General features: G+C 39.6%; 1 protein-coding gene across 4 annotated transcripts in view; it reads left to right on the top strand.

Moving 5' to 3' along the window:
• The window catches only part of ENPP2 (ectonucleotide pyrophosphatase/phosphodiesterase 2), an 87,143-nt gene that overhangs the window by 49,818 nt on the left and 14,472 nt on the right, over positions 1 to 22,853 (top strand). For all 4 annotated transcript variants that reach the window (XM_010588471.3, XM_010588470.3, XM_010588473.3 and 1 more), the window contains 8 exons: positions 282 to 390; positions 3,132 to 3,257; positions 9,815 to 9,846; positions 10,499 to 10,626; positions 12,922 to 13,009; positions 13,170 to 13,257; positions 14,301 to 14,473; positions 17,141 to 17,192. In XM_010588471.3, coding sequence (XP_010586773.2) covers positions 282 to 390; positions 3,132 to 3,257; positions 9,815 to 9,846; positions 10,499 to 10,626; positions 12,922 to 13,009; positions 13,170 to 13,257; positions 14,301 to 14,473; positions 17,141 to 17,192 — 796 coding nt within the window. The remainder of the gene's footprint in view (positions 1 to 281; positions 391 to 3,131; positions 3,258 to 9,814; positions 9,847 to 10,498; positions 10,627 to 12,921; positions 13,010 to 13,169; positions 13,258 to 14,300; positions 14,474 to 17,140; positions 17,193 to 22,853) is intronic.

The following is a 22,853-nucleotide window of genomic DNA, read 5'->3' as shown; positions in this document are numbered from 1 at the left end:
TCTCTAAAAAAGATTATTCCTTAGTAATATTTCTGATATTTTTATATAAAAAATCTTCAAGGAGATTGGATGAGGAGAGATTTTAATTCTCCTGAAAGAATACAAATAAAAGTGTTTAGACCATATGTCTGTTAAGAATGGCGGGTAAATCTCTCTAGACAAAGCTCTGCCTCTGGGCCTGAAGTTTTTTTTGTTTTTTCCAGAATGTTCTAGGGGTAGAAGACCTATGAGAATCTGAAAAGAAAAAAAAGCCCTAGGGACTAACTTGCTCCTTTTTCCAGATGGTAAATTCTCTGAGGGATATTGACAAACTCGTGGGGCAATTAATGGATGGACTGAAACAATTAAAGCTGCATCGCTGTGTCAACGTCATCTTTGTTGGAGATCACGGTAAAGCTTGGTGTTTTCTTTGCTGGTAGGATAGATCCATTGATAGTGTTTCCAGTAGGATTGAGGAGAAGAACCCTTGCTCTCAGAAGTGCAGGTTGTGTTCTTCACATCCTTCTTCCTTTTCTCTGGGGGTGTGGGGGGTGAAGAAATTATCAGGCCTTGACTCAAAAGTATGTCCTGAGAGTACCCGGGGTTCATTTTGATCCAAAGCAAGGACTTCCTACATCTTCGTCCAGGAAAGGCATTGGTACAAAAATCTGTCTCTTATTGAAGTACTGCAGACAATTTTCTGTGATGCTAGTGGCTTTCCCTATGAATGTAATATATCAGTTGATAATAGGACACCTCTGTCAGACATATCCCCAAAAATATGGCCAAAAAGAAATCTAAATATGATAAGAGGCAGACACATAGGATTCTTGTCCAAGAAGTAATGTAGAAGTAAAATGGTTTCCCTCTCTTGAAGGAACTTACAGCCCATATCAGAGAGCTCTGCTGCAGTAAAGAAGTAGTTGTTGTTGTGTTTCATCGAGTCACTTCTGGCTCATAGTTTTTCTAAGTCAATTTATAAAGTAGAAACATTCTTGACCCCTTTTTTGAGGTGATCAAGAACATCGTAAACGTTATACACTTACAGAGCTAAAACAGGGGCCCTCAGAGAGCATTCTTATTTCTCAGGACTGGAAACTGAGTTCTAGAGAAGGCCTCCTGCATTCCAGACCTATCAAATTGAAATGGGAACCCTACAGGGTTAGGCTACTGCCTTCTAGCAGAGGGCTTGGGAGAGGGAAATCGATTGGCTCTTTGGGTGTCAACTGTGGCAGGTCTGTTAAGAATGGCAGGCAAATCTCCTTAGACAAAGTTCTGCTTCTAGGCCTGAAGTTTTCCTTCCAGAATGTTCTAGGGGTAGAAGACCCATGAGAAACTGAAGAGGAAGAAAACTGCGGGGACTAACTTACTCCTCTGTGAGGACTAAATGTTTAAAAAATGTTTACCCTTCATAAAATCATGCTCATGAATTTGACTTAGCGAGAGCTGCAGACAGGACAATGAATTTGGAGCATGTGATACAGCTGATTTTATTTAAGTTGCCCAGCGGTGTCAAGAACATTTGGTCATACGCTGAAGCCTGACATTTAAGAGGCAGATGAGTCCCATGGAGCAGTGTGCTGGACCACTGTACAGGCCAATGATTGATTAAAACCTTATCTTGCTAGTGTGCACTCTTCTCAGATGAGTGGATCCTTTTGATTTGAGGAAGCCACAACGTCTCTGTCTTACAAGGTAGCGCGGCCTAGTGTTTCAGAGCATGGGCAAGGGAGTTCAAATTGCTCTGTGCCCTAAGGCTTTGAAAGTTAAAAGGCAGATTTTATAACCCTTGTGCTATGTTGGGGTGTATTTCTCTGTCTTTTTCCCTCTCTTCATTCCAATTTGTATTGAAGAAATACAAAGTGACTAATGTGGGATCCTAGAAAGCAATGATTTGAGTTTTACAAGATCTAGGCTTCTCTGAGTTATGTTTGTTTATTCCCAAACCTTAGGGCATCCTTTTACAGAATCATTTGTTTTCCCCTCTGAGAGAATATCCACAGCATTAGATTTTGCAAAGCAACATTTTAAACCTTCATGTTGTTGTTGTTAGTTGCCACCAAGTTGATTCTGACTCATGGTGACCCTGTGTGTGCAGAGTATAACAGTGTTCCATGGGATAATCAGGGCTGTGACCTTTTGGAAATAGATCTCCAGGCCTTTCTTCTGAGGTGCCTCTAGGTGGATATGAACTGCCAACTTTCTGCTAGTAGTCAAGCACTTAACAGTTTATGCCACCAGGGACTCCTTAAACTTTCATAGTTTCATGTAAGTTTATACATTTCAAAAATAACAATAAAGGTCCTGACCAGCTTCCATTGTCTATGATTCTAAGATTTGAGTTTTATTGATTTAAAAAACCGATCAAGCAATTTTCTTTGGAGGAGGCAAGAAAGAAATCTTGGAGGGGAAAGGAATATATGTTGGTTAACAAAAGTCCCTACCTAGGCTCCTTTTTTGAGTTCTAGTTGCTAGGTTTCAGTTCTGACTAATCATATTGTTTACAACTTATTTTCAGGGTTATTTTGTTTTTCAGTTTGGGTGGTCATTGGGGCTGACATTTTCCTTTCTCATCTCTTGTTGCCAATATTGTTTTGTCAGTAACATCCAAGGCCACCAGTGGAGACAGAGCAAGGACTAGTGATTATGTACTCAAGACAGGAGATATATTAGAGAGAGAACTGGAAAATGACATTTTGTAAAAGAGACACAGAACTGTATATTCCAGTTATTTACGACTCCCCCAACTGGGACGAGTTTGAAGCAATCTACTATTTTCCTTTGTAAAGAATAGACCTTTTTCATAACGACTGTGTAAATAGATTTTGTTTTTTTAAATCATGGTTACTTCCTTTGTCTTGGCAGTTCTTGCTGAATGACTTAAAATGATAATTGAGAGGCTACGTTTTCAATCTTCTAGTGCTTGCAAGGTGATGTGGCTAAATCACACCCCAAATCACAAATTCTGTTGGAAGAGTCATATAAAGAATCATTAAAAACCTTAAAAGTCAAGTTATGAAATTTCAGAAAAGAAGGTGCCTCTCATGAAGTTGTTAAAAACTAAAGTGGTGCCTGGGTGTTATCTTTAGTGTCGGTGCTAAGATTTTAATTTTAAGATTTAAGTATTTCCAATTTGTTTTTTCTCCCCACAGGAATGGAAGATGTCACATGTGATAGAACTGAGTTCTTGAACGAGTACCTGACTAATGTGGAAGATATTATTTTAGTGCCTGGATCTCTAGGAAGAATTCGATCCAGGTTTAGTAATAATCCTAAATGTAAGTTGATTTTTAAAATATCGAGTTGTTAGAGTTGGTAATACAGTAGATTAGGTAAGGGTTTGGTCTCTGAAAAAAACAAAACAAACTTGTTGCTGTCAAGTTGATTGCGACTCATAGTGACTAGTGACCCTATAGGACAGAGTAGAACTGCCCCATAGGATTTCCAAGGAAACTGGAATACTTGGGTATAAATCCTAGCTCTGCTACTTCTTTGTTAAGTGGGGTTAAGTGGGGCTACGGATTGAATTATGTCCCCCTTAAATCTGTGTTGTAAACCCTAACCTCTATGCCTGTGGTTATAATCCCATTTGAGAATGGGTTGTCTTTGTTATGTTAATGAGATAGCATAACTGTAGGGTGTTTCTGGAGTCAACCTGCTTTGAGATACAAAAGAGATTGAACAAGCAAGCGGAGCAGAGATGGGGGAAGAGAGATGCAGAGCCACATGAAGATAGCCCAGGAGCAGAAGCTCAAAGAGACAGGGACCTTCTTCCAGAGCCAGCAGAGAAAGAGAGTCTTCCCCTATAGCCGGCACCCTGAATCAAGACTTCCAGCCTCCTAAACTGTGAGAAAACAAACTTCTGTTTGTTAAAGCCACCAGCTTTGGGTATTTCTGTTATAGCAGCACTGGATAACTAAGACAAGTGGCCTTTAGTCATTTAAACTCTCTAAGCATCAGTTTTTTTTTTATCTGACAAATGGACATAATAGCGGTAGCTACCTCTTAGGTTGTTGTAAAAATTAATCTATATTTATCACTTAGAATGGTTCCTGGCACATAGTAGCTTTATGTAAATATTTGCTATTGTTTTTATCGTGTCAAAATACGTGTACTTTGAAGCATACTTATAACCATAAACTTCTGTTTATAAGAGAAGAACTTTTCAACAAGAGGTTCAGTCTTGCCCATTAGCTATCCATGACAGCTTGGCAGAATGACACTTGGACCCTGATGATTCCTTAGGAGCTGCATCAAAAGTGACTGGCAGAATCTAAGAGGGAAAAACATTAAGCCCTTGGGAATTGACAGCTGTTTGGAAAGATTAGAAATAAAATAAATGGAAGTAATCTTGTCACTTATGTTTTATACATTCAGGTTATAATCTGCCACTGACAAGAGCTTTAATTTGTAAACTAAAATGTTTTATTGCTGCCTGCCCAACTTTTGAGAACCCCATAGTTTTATTGGAGAAACACTGCCTCTTGAAAAAAAAAAACCAACAACATCCTTTAGTGTTTTTAGCCTTGGGAATAAGAAACCATTGGCACCATGCTTAAAGCTTTGGAAAATTAAGTTTTTTCCCAAATTACAACTCTGAGTCAACACAAATGGGAAGTGTTCCAAGGTCAGCTCCAGGCAATGTTGTGAAATCAACAAAGCGCTGGTGTCTCTGCCTCTCTTGTCCATGCTCTTTCTTGTCCTCAGTGTCCTCTCTTCTCTGCTCTCTTGAGAGAGCCTGGCCTGCACCACAGACTGGATGCAAGTCATTAGGGCACCTCTTGGTTTTAGCATTTCCCATCGCCCATCTGTCAGTTTGTTTACTGTGGTGACTTTCGTGTGTGCTCTGTTGCTGGAAGCTATGCCACCAGTATTTCAAATACCAGCAGGGTCACCCATGGTAAACAGGTTTCAGTGGACCTTCCAGACTAAGACATACTAGGAAGAAGGACCTGAGAGTCTACTTCTGAAAAATTGGCCAGTAAAAACCTTATGGATAGCAGTGGAACATTGTCTGATATAGTGCTGGAAGATGAGCCCCTCAGGTTGGAAGGCACTCAAAATATGCCTGGGGAAGAGCAGCCTCCTCAAAGTAGAGTCGACCTTGATGACATGGATGGAGTAAAGCTTTTGGGACCTTCATTTGCTGTTGTGGCACAACTCAAAATGAGAAGAAACAGAGCTACAAACATCCACAGAATGGGAATTCCAGAGCACTTAATTGTGCTCATAAGGAACCTGTAGATAGACCAAGAGGCAGTAGTTTGAACAGAATGGGGGGATACTGCATGGTATAAATCAGGAAAGGTTTGTGTCAGGGGTGTATCCTTTCACTGTGCTTATTGAATCTGTATGCTGAGCAAATAATCTGTGAATCTGGATTATATGAAAAGAACAGGGCATCAGGATTGGAGGAAGACTCAACAACCTGTGATATGCAGATGACACAATTTTGCTGAAAGTGAAGAGGACTTTAAGCACTTTCTGATGAAGATCAAAGACTACAGCCTTCAGGATGGATAAAACTTCAACATAAAGAAAACAAAGATCCTTACAAGAGGACCAGTAAACAACATCATAATAAATGGAGAAAATATTGACGTGGTCAAGGATTTCATTTTACTTGGATCCACAATCAATGCCCATGGAAGCAGCAGTCAAGAAATCAAACAAAATATTGCATTGGGCAAATCTGCTACAAAAGACCTCCTTAAAGTGTTAAAAAAGCAAAGGTGTCTCTTTGAGGGCTAAGGTGCACCTGATCCAAGCAATGGTATTTTCAGATGCCTCATGTGCATGTGAAAGCTAGAGAGTGAGTAAGGAAGACTGAAGAAGAATTGATGCCTTTGAATTATGGTGTTGGCGAAGAAATTGAATATACTATGGACTGCCAGAAGAATGAATAAATCTGTCTTGGAAGAAGTACAGCCAGAATGCTCCTTAGAAGCAAAGATGGAGAGACATTGTCTCATGTACTTTGGACATGTTGTCAGGAAGGACCAGTCCCTGGAGAAGGACATCATGCTTGGTAAAGTAGAGGATCAGTGAAAAAGAGAAAGACCCTCAATGAGATGGACTGACACAGTGGCTGCAACAATGAGCTGGAACATAAGAATGATTTGAGGATGGCGCAGGACCGGGAAGTGTTTTGTTCTGTCATACATAGGGTCACTGTGAGTCAGAACTGACTCAACAGCACCTAACAACAATAACAACAGTGCAAGAATGGTTTTGTTTATTTTGAAAGGCATATCAGACGTCAGTAAATGTAATGGGGAGGGTGTTTTAGTGGGAGAAAAAGTCCCTGGAGCCAATGAAATAATAACTAACGGTAATTAAATGTTTTGTACTTTAAAAACAATTTTGTTTATGTGATTTTATTTTGTGAGAGGCAGCAGAGTGAGGTGAATTAGAGTACAATTGTGGTGGAACGTCTGGATTCAAATTCTAGCTTTGCCAGTTGTTCACTCTGTGACCTTGGACAAGCTACTTAGCCTCTCTGGGCTCAGTTTCCTCATCTGTAAAATACAGTTATCCTTTAGTATCCGTGGGGAATTGGTTCCAGGACCCCTATAAAGATACCAAAATCCATGGAAGCTCAATTCCCTTATATAAAATGGTGTAGTATTTGAAAAAAAAAAAACCTGTGCATATCCTTTCGTATACTTTAAATCATCTCTAGATAACTTATAATACCTAATACAATGTAAATGCTATGGAAATAGTTGTTATACTGTATTGTTTAGGGAATAATGACAAGAAAAAAAAGTCTGTACATGTTCATAGGAGCCCTGGTGGCACAGTGGTTAAAGCAATGGGCTGCTAACCAATGGACTGCTAACAAGTTGGAAACTACCAGTTGCTCCTCGGGAGAAAGATGTGGCAGCCTCCTTCTGTAGAGATTTACAGGCTTGGAAACTCTATGGGATTGCAATGAGTCAGGATTGACTCTATGGCCGTGGGTTTGGTTTGTTTTTTTTGGTACATGTTCGGTACAGACACTACCATCATAGGGTAACTACATAGTACAAGTCAGCAACAATGCAACATTTTTTTTTTTGGGGGGGGATTTTTTTCTATCTGTAGTTGGTTGAATTCACAGATGTGGAACCTGTAGATACAGAGGGCCAGCTGTATCAGTGTTTGAAGATTAAATGAGAGGTTTTATATACATATATGTGTGTGTGTATGTATTCACACACATATACATATATACGTACGTGGATATATGTATGCATATAACTTAGATTAGTGTTTAGCACAGAGTAAAAGTATATAAATGCAATCTATGATGATGATGTCTTGGTTCATTACTATCTCAGCTAGATATATACATAATCCTATTTATACCCAATAGTACTATGTGATAAGTATTATCCTCCTTTACAGACAGTAGAAATGAAAGCTGAGAAGGAGATGAAGTAACTTGCTCAGAATATGCCAGGTAGTAAGTAGCAGAGCTGGGATTCGAACCCCAATTTACTGACTCTTAATCACCACACTCTGCTGGGGGCCTCTTCTCCTTATACAAAGAAGGAACTGTTAGCAGGACAAGGCTGAAGACTTCAAAATTAAGAATTGGCTTCCCTCAAATGGACTCGGGAATTTGTTATTTCCTGGTAATTCTCTGAGATTTATCTGAGCCCTAGATTGCCCCACGATACTTATTTCTCTTCCTTATCAAAGATGAATTTATTCTATTTGGTCCCTTGAGGATTATGGGTCATGAGCTTAGAGAGAATGGAGGTTTAAACTGTGTCTTGTTCAATCAGATTACTGGTGTCCTGGCTCGCAAGCTCCTCAACCTTCTGAATACCCATTGGCTTAGTGAGGAATCTGATAGCACCTACTCCCTCGGGTGGTTGTGAATGGCCAGAGAGAGAGTGCGTGTGAAGCTCTTATAGAGAGATTGACACATGGTACGGACTCAATTCAGTTGACTGTCATTATTACCATTATGACTTATATGCTTTCCGTGAAAAAACAATGAAACTAAACCTTATACCCAGTTTAAATAGAGTGGAATCTACATTTGAGCTTTGGATTTCATAGTTTTAGAGCTAAGGTGTGTGTATATGTGTACCCAGCAAATATGAACAAATATTTATTAACAAATATTCCTCGGGTGCCTACAATGCACCGACACCAAAGATACAGCAGCAAATGGTATAGACAAGGTCTGTTCCACTGGCCTCTACATTCCAGGGATGGCCACATCATGACGTTTGGTATCTCTTCTGAATGCTGCTTTTCTTTTCTGTTATTTCTATAATGACATACTGAAGCAAATTATTTGAAAACAAAATCCAACCAACCTACAATCTCCTCCTTTTCGAATCTTCTCCTTTTCGCCCCCCTAAAAGGGAATCTTCAGATAGTATAATGCTGCCTGCAGTTATGCACAGCCATCATTTACATAGTTTTGCTTTTAGTTAGTCAGGGCATTGACAGAAATATCCTTTGTTTGGTGGTAGTGAAAATAAAGGAGGCGCGCCCACGTGCATATGGCTGGATGGGCACAGCTAGCTACATAATTGTCATTTTTGGGTGCCATGGAGTTGATTTTGATACATAGCAACCCTATGTGACAAAGTCAAACGGCCCCGTATGGGTTTCTAGGTTATAATCTTTAAGGAAGCAGATCACCAGGTCTTTCTCTTGGGGAGCCACCTGGTGGGTTCGAACCACCAACCTTTCATTTAGCAGCGGAGTACTTAACCATTGGGCATCCAGGGCTCCTAGCTACATAATTAGACCCGTGATATTACTGTGAAAACAAAACTGTTTTTAGAAGAACAACTCCATGGATGAGAAGATTCATCTTTAAGGCAGATGACGATCCACTTCAAAGCTCTGCAGATAAATAGGAAATTACATTAAAAGTCCCAGATGACCAGCTTAGTTACTGATGTTAAGTTGCCAATAAACAAAGTCTAGGCTCCAGAGAGACCATTTGAAGACAAAAACAGGCCATTTACCTAGCAGTATCCTGGTGCTGTGGAAGAAGGAATTTCTTTCAGAAGAGGAGACCCAGCTCCAGCAAGGCAGTTGACTTCCTATAAGATTTGGTCCACTTGTTTAGCTGCATTTCACTCACTGAACCTTTAAATACCACAAACAGAAAAGCAAAGATGTCACTTTAAGGGCTCAGGTGTGCTGGCCCAAGCCATGGTATTTTCGTTTGCTTCATGTGCATGCAAAAGCTGAACAATGAATAGGGAGACCAGAGAAGAACTGATGTATTTGAATTATGGTATTGGTAAAGAATATTGAACATACCATGGACTGCCAGAAGAACAAACAAATCCATCTTGGAGGAAGTACAGCCAGAATGCTCCTTAGGAGTGAGGATGGAGAGACTTTGTCTCACATACTTTGGGCATATTATCAGAAGGGCATCGTGCTTGGTAAAGTACAGGGTCAGCTAAAAACAGGAAGGCCCTCAATGAGGTGGGTTGATACAGTGGCTACAACAATGTGCTCAAGCATAACAACAATTGTGAGAAATGGCGCAGGACTGAGCAGTGTTTCATTCTGTTGTGCGTGGGGTCGCTATGAGTCAATTTTATACATGTTAAACAAAACATTAAAGTGACAACCCTTCTGGTACAGTGGTTAAGAGCTATGGCTGCTAACCAAAGGTTGGCAGTTCAAATCTACCAGCCACTCCTTGGAAACCCTATGGGGCAGTTCTAGTCCATCTTATAGGGTCGCTTTGAGTCAGAATTGACTCGATGACGGTGGGTTTTTTGTTTTTTGCTACAAAATTGATTGCTGTGAATAATTATTGTCACTTTTTTTATTTTGAAATCCTTCTCCTTCTCTCTTTGAACAGATGACCCGAAAGCCATCCTAGCTAACCTCACAGTAAGTAGTGCAAGTCTCCAGGCCTCTTCCCGCTGAGCAGCTTCCATGCACTCACCTCCCATTGTTCATTCTGTGTGCTTGTCTCTCTAAGAGCTTTCAAATCTCTGTCCTGCTGACAGCTGTGGGCCACCTAACGGTCTTGGCAATGGTATGAACTGAGAATATTTGATCTATCTTTTAGAACTGAAAACTAGTCATTCATGGTTCAACAAATCTTTACTCTCTCTGAACCAGATCCACCTACCACCCAGTTCCATCATTCCCCGATCCAGGATATAGACCTAAAAAGCACATAAGCATGTAATCATATTGGCCTAAACCTCTTTAACTTGACTTGAAGCAGTTGGAGAAGGCCTTGGAGTTTGAATTGTTCTCAGTGGTGGTCTTATGAGTCTGGAATATATCTTGAAAATTTCTAACTTCCCTCTTATAACCTTCTAGTATCATCTCAAAAAGTATCTAATCTCTTCGTGAATCTATTTGTTTTTAGTTTGGTGGTTTTTTTTTTTTTTTTATATGGAGATAACAAATTCCTATATTCACTAACCAACCTTTCGTTTGGCTTAAATCTCTTTCAGTTTCCTAGAGAGAATTACTAGGACTTTTTCTAGAAGACATTCCATGTAAAGCCCAATTTCTATTTAAATTTCAGTGTAAAAAACCAGAGCAGCACTTTAAGCCTTATATGAAACAACACCTTCCCAAGCGTTTGCACTATGCCAACAACAGAAGAATTGAAGACATCCATTTATTGGTGGACCGAAGATGGCATATCGCAAGGTAACTTGGGGATTGGTTGTCCCTTCTTCATCTTCACATGGGCTTCTTTGAAAACTGGAGTGCTTTAAGGTCCTTAGCAATCAGAACAAAAAATCTCAGTGGGAAATCTCACTGTTTCCAAAGATTTTGAATGCTAGATAAACAATTAGCACTGAGACAATGCATTTCTGTGTTCTGAATCTTGGCATTTCAATGTCTCTTTGTACTGTAGCATCTCAGCACATCTCAGTGTGTGTTTCTCTTTTGTTTTTTTAATTTGCATTCTATCCTGTATTCTTATTACTTCAATAAGTCAAAAGAATGACCCTTAACCTTGCCCTAGCACACTGGGCTGATTTAATCTTGGTTGACCAGACTTTGCATAACAATGTTTGTAGAGAACTTTTAGAAAGTGTTCATCTTAAAATCTCCATTATTGTGAGCAAGTCAAGTCGACTCCAACGCGTGTGTCAGAGTAGAACTGTGCTTCAGAGGGTTTTCAGTGGCTGAGTTTTTAGAAGTAGATCACTAGACATTTCTTCTGAGGTACTCAGGGTGGACTTGAACCTCCAACCTTTTGGTTAGTAGCTGAGCGTGTTAACCGTTGGCATCACTCGGAGACTTGATAGGTACGTTTTACATTGCCTAAATATTTCAGATGTTTGCCTTTCTTTTTTGAATGACAGAATAGCCTCTAAGACATTAGGAAAAGAAGTAATTTCTTAGGAGGATTTACTGTATTAGGTCATCAGTGGTTTTTAGTATTAAAGAGATTATTCCCTGCTTTTGAATATGGCATAGAATGTGTCCAAAGGCTCTAAACAAGAGTTAATCATTAAAGGTTTATCCATTTTCATGCAGACTTGGCAGCCACTGTTCCCCACTCACTCTTGCTCCAACTTTTCTCCTTAAGAAAAATATTGTGAATCAGTCTATAGCAGTAATTGAACAAGCACTACATGCATTCTAGCTAGGTACTCTAATGAATTACAACGGAGAATATAATGAGAAAGTTTTGGTCCTTCAGGAACTCATACCAACTTGGAACCCTTGGAAGGACACATTTGACAAATGTACAAACATCCTACAGTAATTGTACAGGGGGATATGTAATATATAGGATTATGAAGAGAGATGTACAAAGACCAAAAATTATCAGAATCATTTAGAATAGATATGGAGAGTCCTTGTGGAAAAGTTGCAACATGGCTTGTGACCAATATGGCTTGGCTGAGAATGTCCTCTTCAGGATCCTTTATGTATGGGACATCTTGGAAGGTAGAAAAGCTCAATATTGGGCAGAGTTGGTAGCTTTACATGAACAAAATGTAGGATTTGCTTAGAAGTTAAGTGAAAGATGATCACAGGGAAGCAAATTAGTGTAGGCCAAAGCGAGGTATTTTAATTAGTAGTAAAATCCTTTTTATTTAAGTCTTGCTTTCTCGAGTTGTATGTACCTATCTTATTATTCCAAGTTGATGGTACTTTTTTTTAAGAGTGGGGACCCATATGTTAAAAATTTTTTTGTTCATCCCAGAATACTTTACCTCAGTGCTATGTACCCTGTACATAGGAAGTATTCGCATTAATGAACATGAAAGTTTTTTTTTTTTTAAATGACCCCATGATACTTAAATAAAAGATGTCTTCCTGTCACAAGAAGGAAGGTCAAACAGTCTTGATGTCTAGAGAATAATGCTTCCATTTTTCTGTTTCTAAATACAGATATTGTGTGAGGTCAGGGTTTAGATATGTAGACAAATACTAGATATTCAGTTAAGTTACTTTTATTGTTAATTTTGCCACTCACCTGTACTCTGTAGTTGTACTACACTGACACGTAAATTTGTATGTATGCAAACATTTTTATAGAATATAGATCTCCATTCACTGGTTAAAAATTACAAATTTATAAAGTACTGACTATGTGCTTGCCACTGTATCTAGCAATGGGTATATAGAAGTGAACCAGACAAGCACGGTCCTATAAGCCAAGGATCTTACAGGCTTGGAGCTAGTGAAGCAGACAGGCAGGCAGAACATTACCTGTGACAAGTTTTTGCTCAGGGCAAGCAGGAGGTACGGGAGGACACCGTGACTTCTGTTCCTAAGTTCTCATTTATCCTGGCTGTCAAAGGAAAGGCAGTTGGAACAATGAGCAGCATCAATGTCATATCACCACATGGATGATACAATTAAAGATAAATATGCTTCTAAAATCCCCTTCTCAGAGCTTCTCTGTGCTCTGAAATTGGCTTTTTTATCAGGGTGATTTCATGAGAAATCCTGACTAATTATAAAACTGTTTCAATGTAGGAAACCTGTGGATGTTTATAAGAAACCATCGGGAAAATGTTTTTTCCAAGGAGACCATGGATTTGATAACAAGATCAATAGCATGCAGGTACAATCACAGAACTGTGAATTGAAAGTGTATTTTAATGATCTTTACAAGGGATGGGGAATGGTGGTGTGAGTGAAGTTGCCTGGTATTCAGGAAGAAAGGAAGAGTTGCTACTAGATTAGCAATGTTTAATTGTTTTTGTTTTCTCTTCTTTTGGAAGACTGTCTTTTTAGGTTACGGCCCAACATTTAAGTATAAGACTAAAGTACCTCCATTTGAAAACATAGAACTTTACAATGTTATGTGTGGTAAGTCACTTATTTAATCAAAACTAATAAAACAGCCTTTAGTTACCACATGGATTTCCTCAATGTCAGAGAAAGAAATGAGGTGCCTATTTTTCGGGACCACCTCATCCCCACCCTCCTAAAAATGTTGTCACTTGCCCATTGGTTGGAAGGAGAGAATATCATCCCCTTCTGAGGCTTCTTTGTCTTTCTTCATCAGTTGACTAATGGGGATTTTTCACAGTGTTGCTGTTGGCAGCCTCCGGCCGATCCAACATAGCATTACAGTTTGACACCACTGGTCAGAGACCTGGTGAAGCAAGAGTTCGGCACCAAACTTTCTTCTACGTCCATCTCTTGCATTGAAGCCCAGTTAAAACTTTGCCAGCATGCATTCTGGCCAGCTATTTATGTGCTCCTAATTATTTTTATTCCTTGAGCTTCTAGTTGCTGAATGAGAACAACTTTTCCTATTTAGCAAGGGAGTGCCAGTCTGGTGGTTAGAGGGGGAGCCTGCAAGTCGGGTCTCCTGGGTTCTTTTCCCATCTTGGCTGCTGGCTCTCCCAGTCCTACCTCTCAACTTAGGCAAGCCACTGTATGCCTGCTTGGCAACCATTCACTTGCTATGAAATCAGCCTGTTCATCACACAGCGGTGTTTCAAGGCACAGGGCCAAAGCCGTCTTTTACCCCTGCACTTCTGTGGAGTGCATTAGAGGGCAGGCTTATGGTTGTTCATTGATTACGTGTCTCATTTCAAAATTTGGGATGATGCATAAAGGTACAGAAAGCCAGTGATACTGACACTGATGGTTCTTGGTTGTAACTATCACAGACATAGGCAATAGCTAAGTAAAACCTTGTTCCTTCATTCTTTCTTTTTGGGCATGTCAGGCTAGAATGGTTCAGGAGGTAAAAAAGTGTCTACCATCTTAATTTGGTTTCATCAGATTCTGATTTATGTTCTGACGTTTCAGGCTTTGGAAGCTGAATGGTTTTGATTCTCACCAAACCTCATCAAAGAACATTAAAGAAACACCTGGCCCCTTTTCTTTCTCCTCACCAGATCTCCTCGGATTGAAGCCAGCTCCTAATAATGGGACCCATGGAAGTTTGAATCATCTCCTGCGTACTAATATCTTCAGGCCAACCATGCCAGAGGAAGTTACCCGACCCAATTATCCAGGTGTTACATATCTTCAGTCTGATTTTGACCTGGGCTGCAGCTGTGATGATAAGGTAGCGCCAAAAGTAGAAATAATCTCTATGTTTATCATGGAGGAGCGTAGTGGGTAAAGAACAGCACTATCTAATAGAACTTCCTGTGATAATGGAAATAGACTACATCTGTACTATACAAATGGTAGCCGCTAGCCATGTATGGCTTTTGAGCACTTGCAATGTGGCTAGTATGACGGAGGAACTGAGTTTTTATTTTGTTTAATTTTATTACTTTACATTTAAATGGAAAGAGCCACATGTGGCTCGTGGTTACCATATCGGAAGCACAAGTAAAGAGAATGAAAGGCAAAAGGTAGAATTCATGTTGCTAGTTAGAATTCCCAAAGACTTTATTTATTTTCAGTCATGGCTCGCATGTGTATCAGTCAGAATTCCAGCAGGAAACAGATGGCCCAAGGAGAAGAGGTTTTTCAAGAGAGTTTAAAGGGATGGTTTCCATCATGTTGAGTGAGAGGCCTTTTTGCAGAGGCTGGACAGGGTGGAGGGAAGCCAAGGAGGAATGGTCACCCTGGGGCTAGTAGGCTACCACTCCTTGGCCTAATAAGCAGTTAGCAGAACATGGAGAGAGAGTCATATGGGAAGGAACTGTGGTATTTGGTAGAGGGAGACAGTTAATACACTGCAGCTTGGCAGGGTGGGAACTGTAAATACCCTGTCTCTTTCCTCTAATCTCTTGGTAGCGCCTACCATTGGTGAAACCCCAAAGGAAGCCAGAAGGCAAGCTTGCTCTTTAATGCAGTCCCTAGAGGTCAGCCACTCTGGTCCAGAGCAGGGTGCAAAGTAGATCTCAGGGGATTGATGGAAACTACTCAGCACACCTTGTTTTGGTTGTTTTTGAGTACCAAACTCCAAGTGTTAAGCAATAATTTGCTTATTGAATTTTATGTTGATCAAAGATCTATATAGCTGCCAATCAGCCCTTCTGATAAGCGGGAAATAACCAGTGTTACCACACTGAGTTGATGTGCTTCCAGCCCAAAGCAAGGAAACCTGATATTTTTGCCTGTGTGGTTTTACTATGGGCAAATGTGTAACTTTTTTTTTTCTATTAGGCCTGTGAAAAATTGAAAACAGTCCTCTGACTGTCCCCTTCCCTTCACCTACCATTTGTTACCACCCAGGATTCCTAAGGGCTTAGGAGCCACAGTTTGGGATACTCACCACTGGAGGAATTCAGTTCGTTCTTCTGCCCTCTTCTTTTTTCTCCTTCCTACTTTTGCCTCATGACAAGAACCAAGGAAGCTAATTACTATAAGGCAGGTAATTCTCAGACCTCAGCTGGGGTTAAGTTGCCAAAGTCATCAGGAAGTGGTCTTTTGCAAAGGATCCCAAATATAATTTTAGAAGAATATCTTAGTTATATCTCGTTTTCTGGATTATCTTTCTTCTGGAGAACAAGAAATCTTTTGGATATTTTGTCTTAAGCCATTTTAGAGAAATTCTGAGTTTTCATTATTTTGTCTGTGGGTTTCTCCAAAAGACTACTGTCCTATTCTTGAACCAAAAAAAGAAAAAAATAAAAATTCAGGCATACTGAGAAAGTATACCAAAACCAAACCCATTGCCCATCGAGTTGATTCCCACTCATGGCAACAGATTAGAACTACCCCATAGAGTTTCCAAGGAGTAGCTGGTAGATTTGAACTGCCACTTTTTGGTTAGCAGCCTGAGCTCTTAACCACTAAGCCACCAGATCTCCTGAGAAAGTATAGAGATTAAGAAAATGAATACCTCCATACACACATCATAGGATAGAAAGCATTACAAATTCAGTCAAAGCTCCATGTGTATTCCTGGTTCCATCCCATTTCCTACTCCAAATACAACTAGCATTCTGAATATAGTCCATATAATTCCCATACATACTCCACCTGTATGTATCCCTTTAATAAAATCTTAAGTAATCTTCAGTGTGGTTCCTTTAACTATTTTGCATATTGTACATTTTCCTGTAAATGCTATCATGCTTTATGTATTCTGAAATTATTTTATTCATTATTATGATTTTGAGGTTTATGCATATTAATACATGAAGCTTTCGTTCATTCATTTTACTGCTGATATTTAATGTATAATTATATAAATATGCTCTAATGATTTTATTCATTTTCTTATTTGAGAACATTTGGTTATTTGTAATTGTTAACTCTTACAAACAGCGCTGCAATAGACATTATTGCAAATGTCTTCTTGTGTACATATGCTAGAGTTTTTGAAGACATACAGTGAGTGGTAAAGTTGCTGGGTTGTTACTTTTCAGAATTTCTGGGTCATTACTTTTCAGCTTTGGAAAAAGCGATTTCATAAATTACTTTGGGAATCACTTTAGTGTACCAAGGGATTGATCTGAAACTGAGGCACAATTCTAATTAATTTATATACATGGCCCAAATTATCATCATTATAAACATGGGAGGTTAGTATACAGTTTTAAGAACAGAAAACAGTCAAGGAGAGATTAAAAAAGGTGCTCAAGGCCATAGAGTTACTAAGGAGTGGAACCTAGAGTAAACTTGAGACAAATCAGTAATTCCTCTACAGGGTTTATTGGATCCCGTTTTGAATTTCGCAGAGTGCTAAATAGGACGAGAGCGCAGGAAAGAAAGAAAATTTCTGATTTGCTTTCTTTTCTTTTTTGTCCTTTTCTGGTTTTTACACACGAAGAGCAAATTGGATGAACTCAACAAACGCCTTAACATAAAAGGGTCTACGGAAGGTAAGGGGCTGGTGGAAAAAGCAATCAGATACGTGGTGTTTTCTGTTTTCAAAAATTGAAGAAAGTTCTTATTGACATTATAGCGTAAACACAATATTTTTGTAAATTACAATTTGGATTGCAGAGAGATTTTTATATTCATCTGGCAAGAGGTACTGGTTTATCCCATGTACACGTGATACCAGCTGCCAGCTGTGTAATCATCAGAAAATTTCAATTAGGTTTTTTTACCCCAATAGTTTTTAAATCCCCTGCAAAACAGACATCCATTCCGTGTCTCATGGGTCCTAAGTTAAGGTGGTGATGGGAACTCCTATAAAGAGAATTGTGGTCACAGTGATAAGCAATAGCAGCTGGTGCCTTTACTGGCAGTTACCTATGGGAAAGTCAGTGTGTATGTTGTGCTGGAGAGAGATTCACAAAAAACAGAAGGAACCAAATCAGAACTCCCTCTTGACATAAGGAATCACCTTGGACCCTAACTCATTCTCCTCTTATTTTGTGTATATGCTTGATAACAAGCATATAATAGTCAACTTTTACAAGTTGATGCTAGGACAAAAAACAGCCCCCAAATCTCAGTGGTTTGTATCAAGAAAGATGTGTTTCTTGTCCATATTTCAGGATGCTTACTGTAGGTCACTTGTGGCTTCGCCCCGTGTATTCTCTTTATCCTGGAATCTAGGCTGAAGGCATCTGGGACATGCCCTTCTCATGGCAGAGGGAAAAGGGGAATGGCAGATGGTACAATGGGTCTTAATGCTTCTGCTTTTATGAGGCATGTGTCACTTTTATTCACAATTCACCAGTCAAAGCCGAGTACGTTATGCCAGTGGTGTGGGGAAGTATAATCTGCCCACAGGGACACTGTCCTGCAAGTCACATGGAGTGGGTGGTGGCATATAACCCTCTATTGGAGGAGAGGGAATAAATGGGAACAGTAATACAATGTACCACATAAACCCTTTCTCCTGATTTTGAAATGCTGGTAAATTAGAAGAAAATAGAAAAGGAGAGAAAGGCTCTATGCAGGTAACTACAGTAGATGGAATGCCATGTCACAGCATGTTGTTGTTGTTAGTTGCTGTTGTCATCTCCGACTTGTAGCGACCTTATGTATAACAGAACAAAACACTGCTCAATCCCGTGCCATCACTTCTTGAACAACTGAGAGTGTATTAAAAAGCGGGTAGAATTCAAACACAGCCGCCCCAGCAATGCAGGAAAGAAGCACACGGTCAATTCTCCCTAGAGCACACTTGAGCTATTAGCTTACACATGGTTCTGTTTATCACATGTGCTGTTTCCAATCAGATTAAATAGACTGGGGAAACCAGTATAAGATTTTATTGACTTGACTTAGTTTTCCTCTTTATAAAGATCTTCATCTGCCTCCTCCTTCCCTTTTCTGCATCACTACCCTCTGTCTTCCCCTTTGATCATAGAACACACAGACCCTTTGGCACAGCTTTGAAGATAGGACTTAGTTGGCGGAAGGGTACTCAGATCCTTAGCAAACTCTACAAGTGATTTAAAATATGTGACATCTAACCTCTAATGGACTGTAGTGTTGTTATAATTAGAAAAATTGGCACGTTGCTGGGATCTGGACGTGGTGAGTCTTGTGATTTGAAATTTTCAAATATTCAGTCACTAAGACAGAGAAATAGTACTGAGATGTTTCTCTTCCAACCACCACCAAGAAAATCATTAATTATAACAATGTTTAATGGACTCCCATATTTTTTCTGATTTAACCTTCGGTTATTTATGGTAAAAAAAAAAGAACATTTCTGTTCGCGAAACATAAAGTTCCAGCATTTAGTTTGTTGGTGGCAGTGTGCACATGTGACAAAACCAGTCCCATGACTCAGCATAAAAGTAGCCTCAAACTTCTGAGCGTGAAGAAGCTTCTGCTCAGAGAATCACCGACTCGCAGGGCTCAAAGGCAGTTCTAGACAATAATTATCCCTTCGTTGCTCTGCTCAGAGTTGAATGTAAGTGTCTAATTCAAGATGATTTTCTATAACTGAAACTTAAAGTTTATGTACTGCCAAGGAGATGGAGCCCTATAGATTCATTCAGCAAGCATTTGCTAAGCGCCTGTTCTCGGCTGGACACTGGTTTCTCCGAGACATCTGGCTCTGTTAGCTGTGTCACTGATAGTTTCTAACATGTGGCTTCAAAACGGTCCTATAAAATATTAGGGGAGGACCATGACAGCACATCCCCTTGGCCTGCTCCTGACCTAGTAGAATAGCCTTTGAGAGACTTAAACATATTGCATGAAATAAAAATAATTATGTATCAGCGTTTTGCTATGTGCAGAGCATCTCCTTGTTTAGATTCTGGAATACATGTCAGCCTCCATTTTTCTCTCTCTGTCTTGGTCTCTCTGTCTCTTGGTCTTTGTCTCCTTCAGATTTCCATCTCAGTTATTTCCTTAGCTGCAAAGTTATATTTTCTTGGTCCAAGTTCTTGCAGGCCTTTGTGAGGTTTTCTGCTTCATAAATCCAGCCTCCCACTTCAAGTAATCAGTATCTGCTCCACTGGAGTGGAACGTTGTGAATGCGTCACTGTGTGGGTGTGTGTGCACGTGCGTGTTATGTTCAGAATAATTACTTCCTCTTTCTGGATACCTTTGAATATGCATTGAGGCTTTTCAAGCACTTTGAACCTAAGGTTCTATCCAAAGGTAATGTCGTATTATTTTTATTACTGGTTTTTTTCCTAAACACAGATGTAGGTAGCTGATTTTTTTCGGAATAAACCGTATGTTCTGCACATCCCACTGGCAACATCCATATGTGGCTGTTTTAATGTCAGATGCTGTAAAATCACTCATACATCTGTATAAAACAGCTGTGTAAAAGCTGTACGATCCATGTGGCGAAACAACCAAAGGAATATTTGAGGTAATAAGAGAGAGGTATATTAAATTAATCTTGGGCAATATTTCGCTGTAAATGTTTAAACTGTTACAGAATCAAGTCCTTCCCTAAAATGAAGAGGAGGAAAATGTCATCCTTAAAAATGGAGATATAAACTGCTTGCTAAAGTCTTAATATTTTTAGATATGTGGTGAATTTCAGATATTCATTGCAATACTGTTGTTGTTTCTGGGTCACACACACTTAGGGTCTTGGCAAATTCACTGTTCAATGAAAATGCCTTTCTTCAAGCCATTGAATCAACGAATGAATGAACAAAATGATAAATTTAAAATCTCTCATAACAAGTACTTCTAGCGCGGTAAAACCAAAAAGCCAAACCCAGTACTGTTGAGTCGTCATAGCGACCCTATAGCCAGGTGCAATTTTCACTGTTAAAAGATTTGCAGCATTTATTTTCACCTTAGTTTTTTCTTGATTTATATTGTCATAAAAATGCTTTAGATTTTTTAAGTCAAGTTAACACTCACTACTATATTTGTAGGAAAACCCTGGTGGTGTAGTGGTTAAGTGCTATGGCTGCTAACCAAAGGGTTGGCAGTTCGAATCCACCAGGTGCTCCTTGGAAACTCTATGGGGCAGTCCTACTCTGTCCTATAGGGTCGCTATGAGTCGGAATCGACTCGACGGCAATGGGTATTATATTTGTGGAAAAAAAAAATTAAAAATTATTTTAACACCTGTTCGTGGTGTAGTGGTTAAGAGTTTGGCTGCTAACCAAAAGGTCGGCAGTTCAAATCCACCAGATGCTCTGTGGAAACCCTATGGGGCAGTTCTGTTCTGTCCTCTAGGGTTGCTATGAGTTGGCATTGACTCAACAGCAACGGGTTTGGTTTTTTGTTTGGTATACATTTGGTTCTCTCTCACACACAATGAGAAGGAAGCTTGGATAGAAAAATGACTTCCACACTAGAGTTGCTGTTGACTTTAATGTGAAGTCCTGAATATGGGTAGAGACAGAATCCCTTGGTATCTTTTTTTCAACTCTGGAATGTTTTTCATTTCTGTTATTTCACTGGAGATGTTAATTGTGCTAAGGAAAGGAGATCAACCTGTGTATTTGTGTAGGTTTTGGGAGAGAGCTGGAAGTAATCAGCTAGGGGCTTTACATATTTTGCCTCTAAACATTCAAATGTTCCCGTATGGTATGTCGCTTGGGAAGATTAAGTTATAGAGTTATAGAGCTACAAAGAAATAAGGTGAGTCTTAACTTCAGGTCTCTATGACTCTAAAGTCCACATGCTTTCTTCTTAAAGTGCTTCTTCTTTGAAGGTTTAGAACAAAGAGAACATGCCATGAGAGTGTCTCTGTGCATGTCAGGGTTTGGAAGTTGTTTCTGAAGTGCTAGATGCCTTGATACAAACCACTGTTTTCATTAGCTTCTCAGTAGGCACTACTTGGGCAGGGCTCTGCTCAGGAGGAATTGAATCTTCATCACAGTATGCTCCCCATTAGTATCACCCCAAAGTCAGCATCTAAATAGAGCCTGGCCAAAAGCTTAAGGAGAAGAATAATGGACCAGGAGGGTGGCAGTGGAGACCTAGATTCTCGGTGCTCTCATATAGCTGAATAATCTTGGACAAATCATAAAACTACAGTTCCTTCATCAGTAAATGGCGATGATGTTGATATCTGCCCAATCTGCCTCTCAGGGCTATATTAGGCAGATTATATGTTTAAAAAAAAAAAAAATCAGTTCTTGACAGTACTAAAGAACTGTATTTTTTAAAAAATCAATCAATAAAAAATCAGTCATTTCTTCAATAAATGTTTACTCAGTGCACATTGCATGCTAGGCACTGTCTTAGACAGTGGAGGTTATAATGGTGAACAAGACAGATACAGCTCCTGTTCCTATCAAGTTATTATTCTATTGGGGGGTTTAGCCTTTTAGGGAATTACAATACAGTGTTTTAAAGGTTGAGGTAAAAAAAGACCAGAGTATTAGAGCCATCTAATCTAATCCTGGAGGGGGTTGGAATGACAGTAAATAATAGGCACCTGTGAGGCAAAGTTGGGGAACGGATGCAGGAAGAGGAAAGAACTTGAGTAGAGATTTGGTGGTAAAATTTAAGAACATTATTGTGGGAGCGAACACGTGAAAAAAATTAAAACGTGGAGAGATTTTCATGTCGCTCTTTAGTCAGCCAGCTAATCTGTGGGAATATGAATCAGGAAGCTGAGGAGGGAAAAGAAATACAAACTCAACTCTGGATGACTAAATTCTGGAAGGCTTTAAAAAAGAATGAATGCTGGGGAAGTCCACACCACTTAAAAAGATTTGCCTTGCAGCATTTTGCCAAATGTGGTATCTGGAGGGGAACCTTGGCATGCATCAAAAATGCCAGAGACACTATTGTAAACAGGGAACTGGGATGTGGAATGAAGGCTCTGTCTGGGAATTCCATGGAGTAGGAACCTAGCCTGGGAAGACATGAGACAATCCTGGATTCCCATTAAGAAATTATGAGGAAAATGTTTCAGAAGCTCACAGGCTGGTCTCCAGGGTTGGTGGTCTTGAGACAAAGAGCTTACATGTCCAAAGTCTGGGATTCATATATGCTGATATGGCTGGAGTAGGGACTTTTTGTTAAACAGAAATGCAGGTGAGTAGCTTACTGAAGATGTCACAAAGAACAGAGTCAGATTTTGTCTGGGAACCTTTATGTTTGATACTTTGATTAACTGAAAAAGTCAAATGTAAATCTTG

The sequence above is a fragment of the Loxodonta africana genome, chromosome 14, assembly GCF_030014295.1.
Source record: "Loxodonta africana isolate mLoxAfr1 chromosome 14, mLoxAfr1.hap2, whole genome shotgun sequence".
Lineage (NCBI taxonomy): Eukaryota > Metazoa > Chordata > Mammalia > Proboscidea > Elephantidae > Loxodonta > Loxodonta africana.
This window is presented reverse-complemented; position numbering and strand designations above follow the sequence as displayed.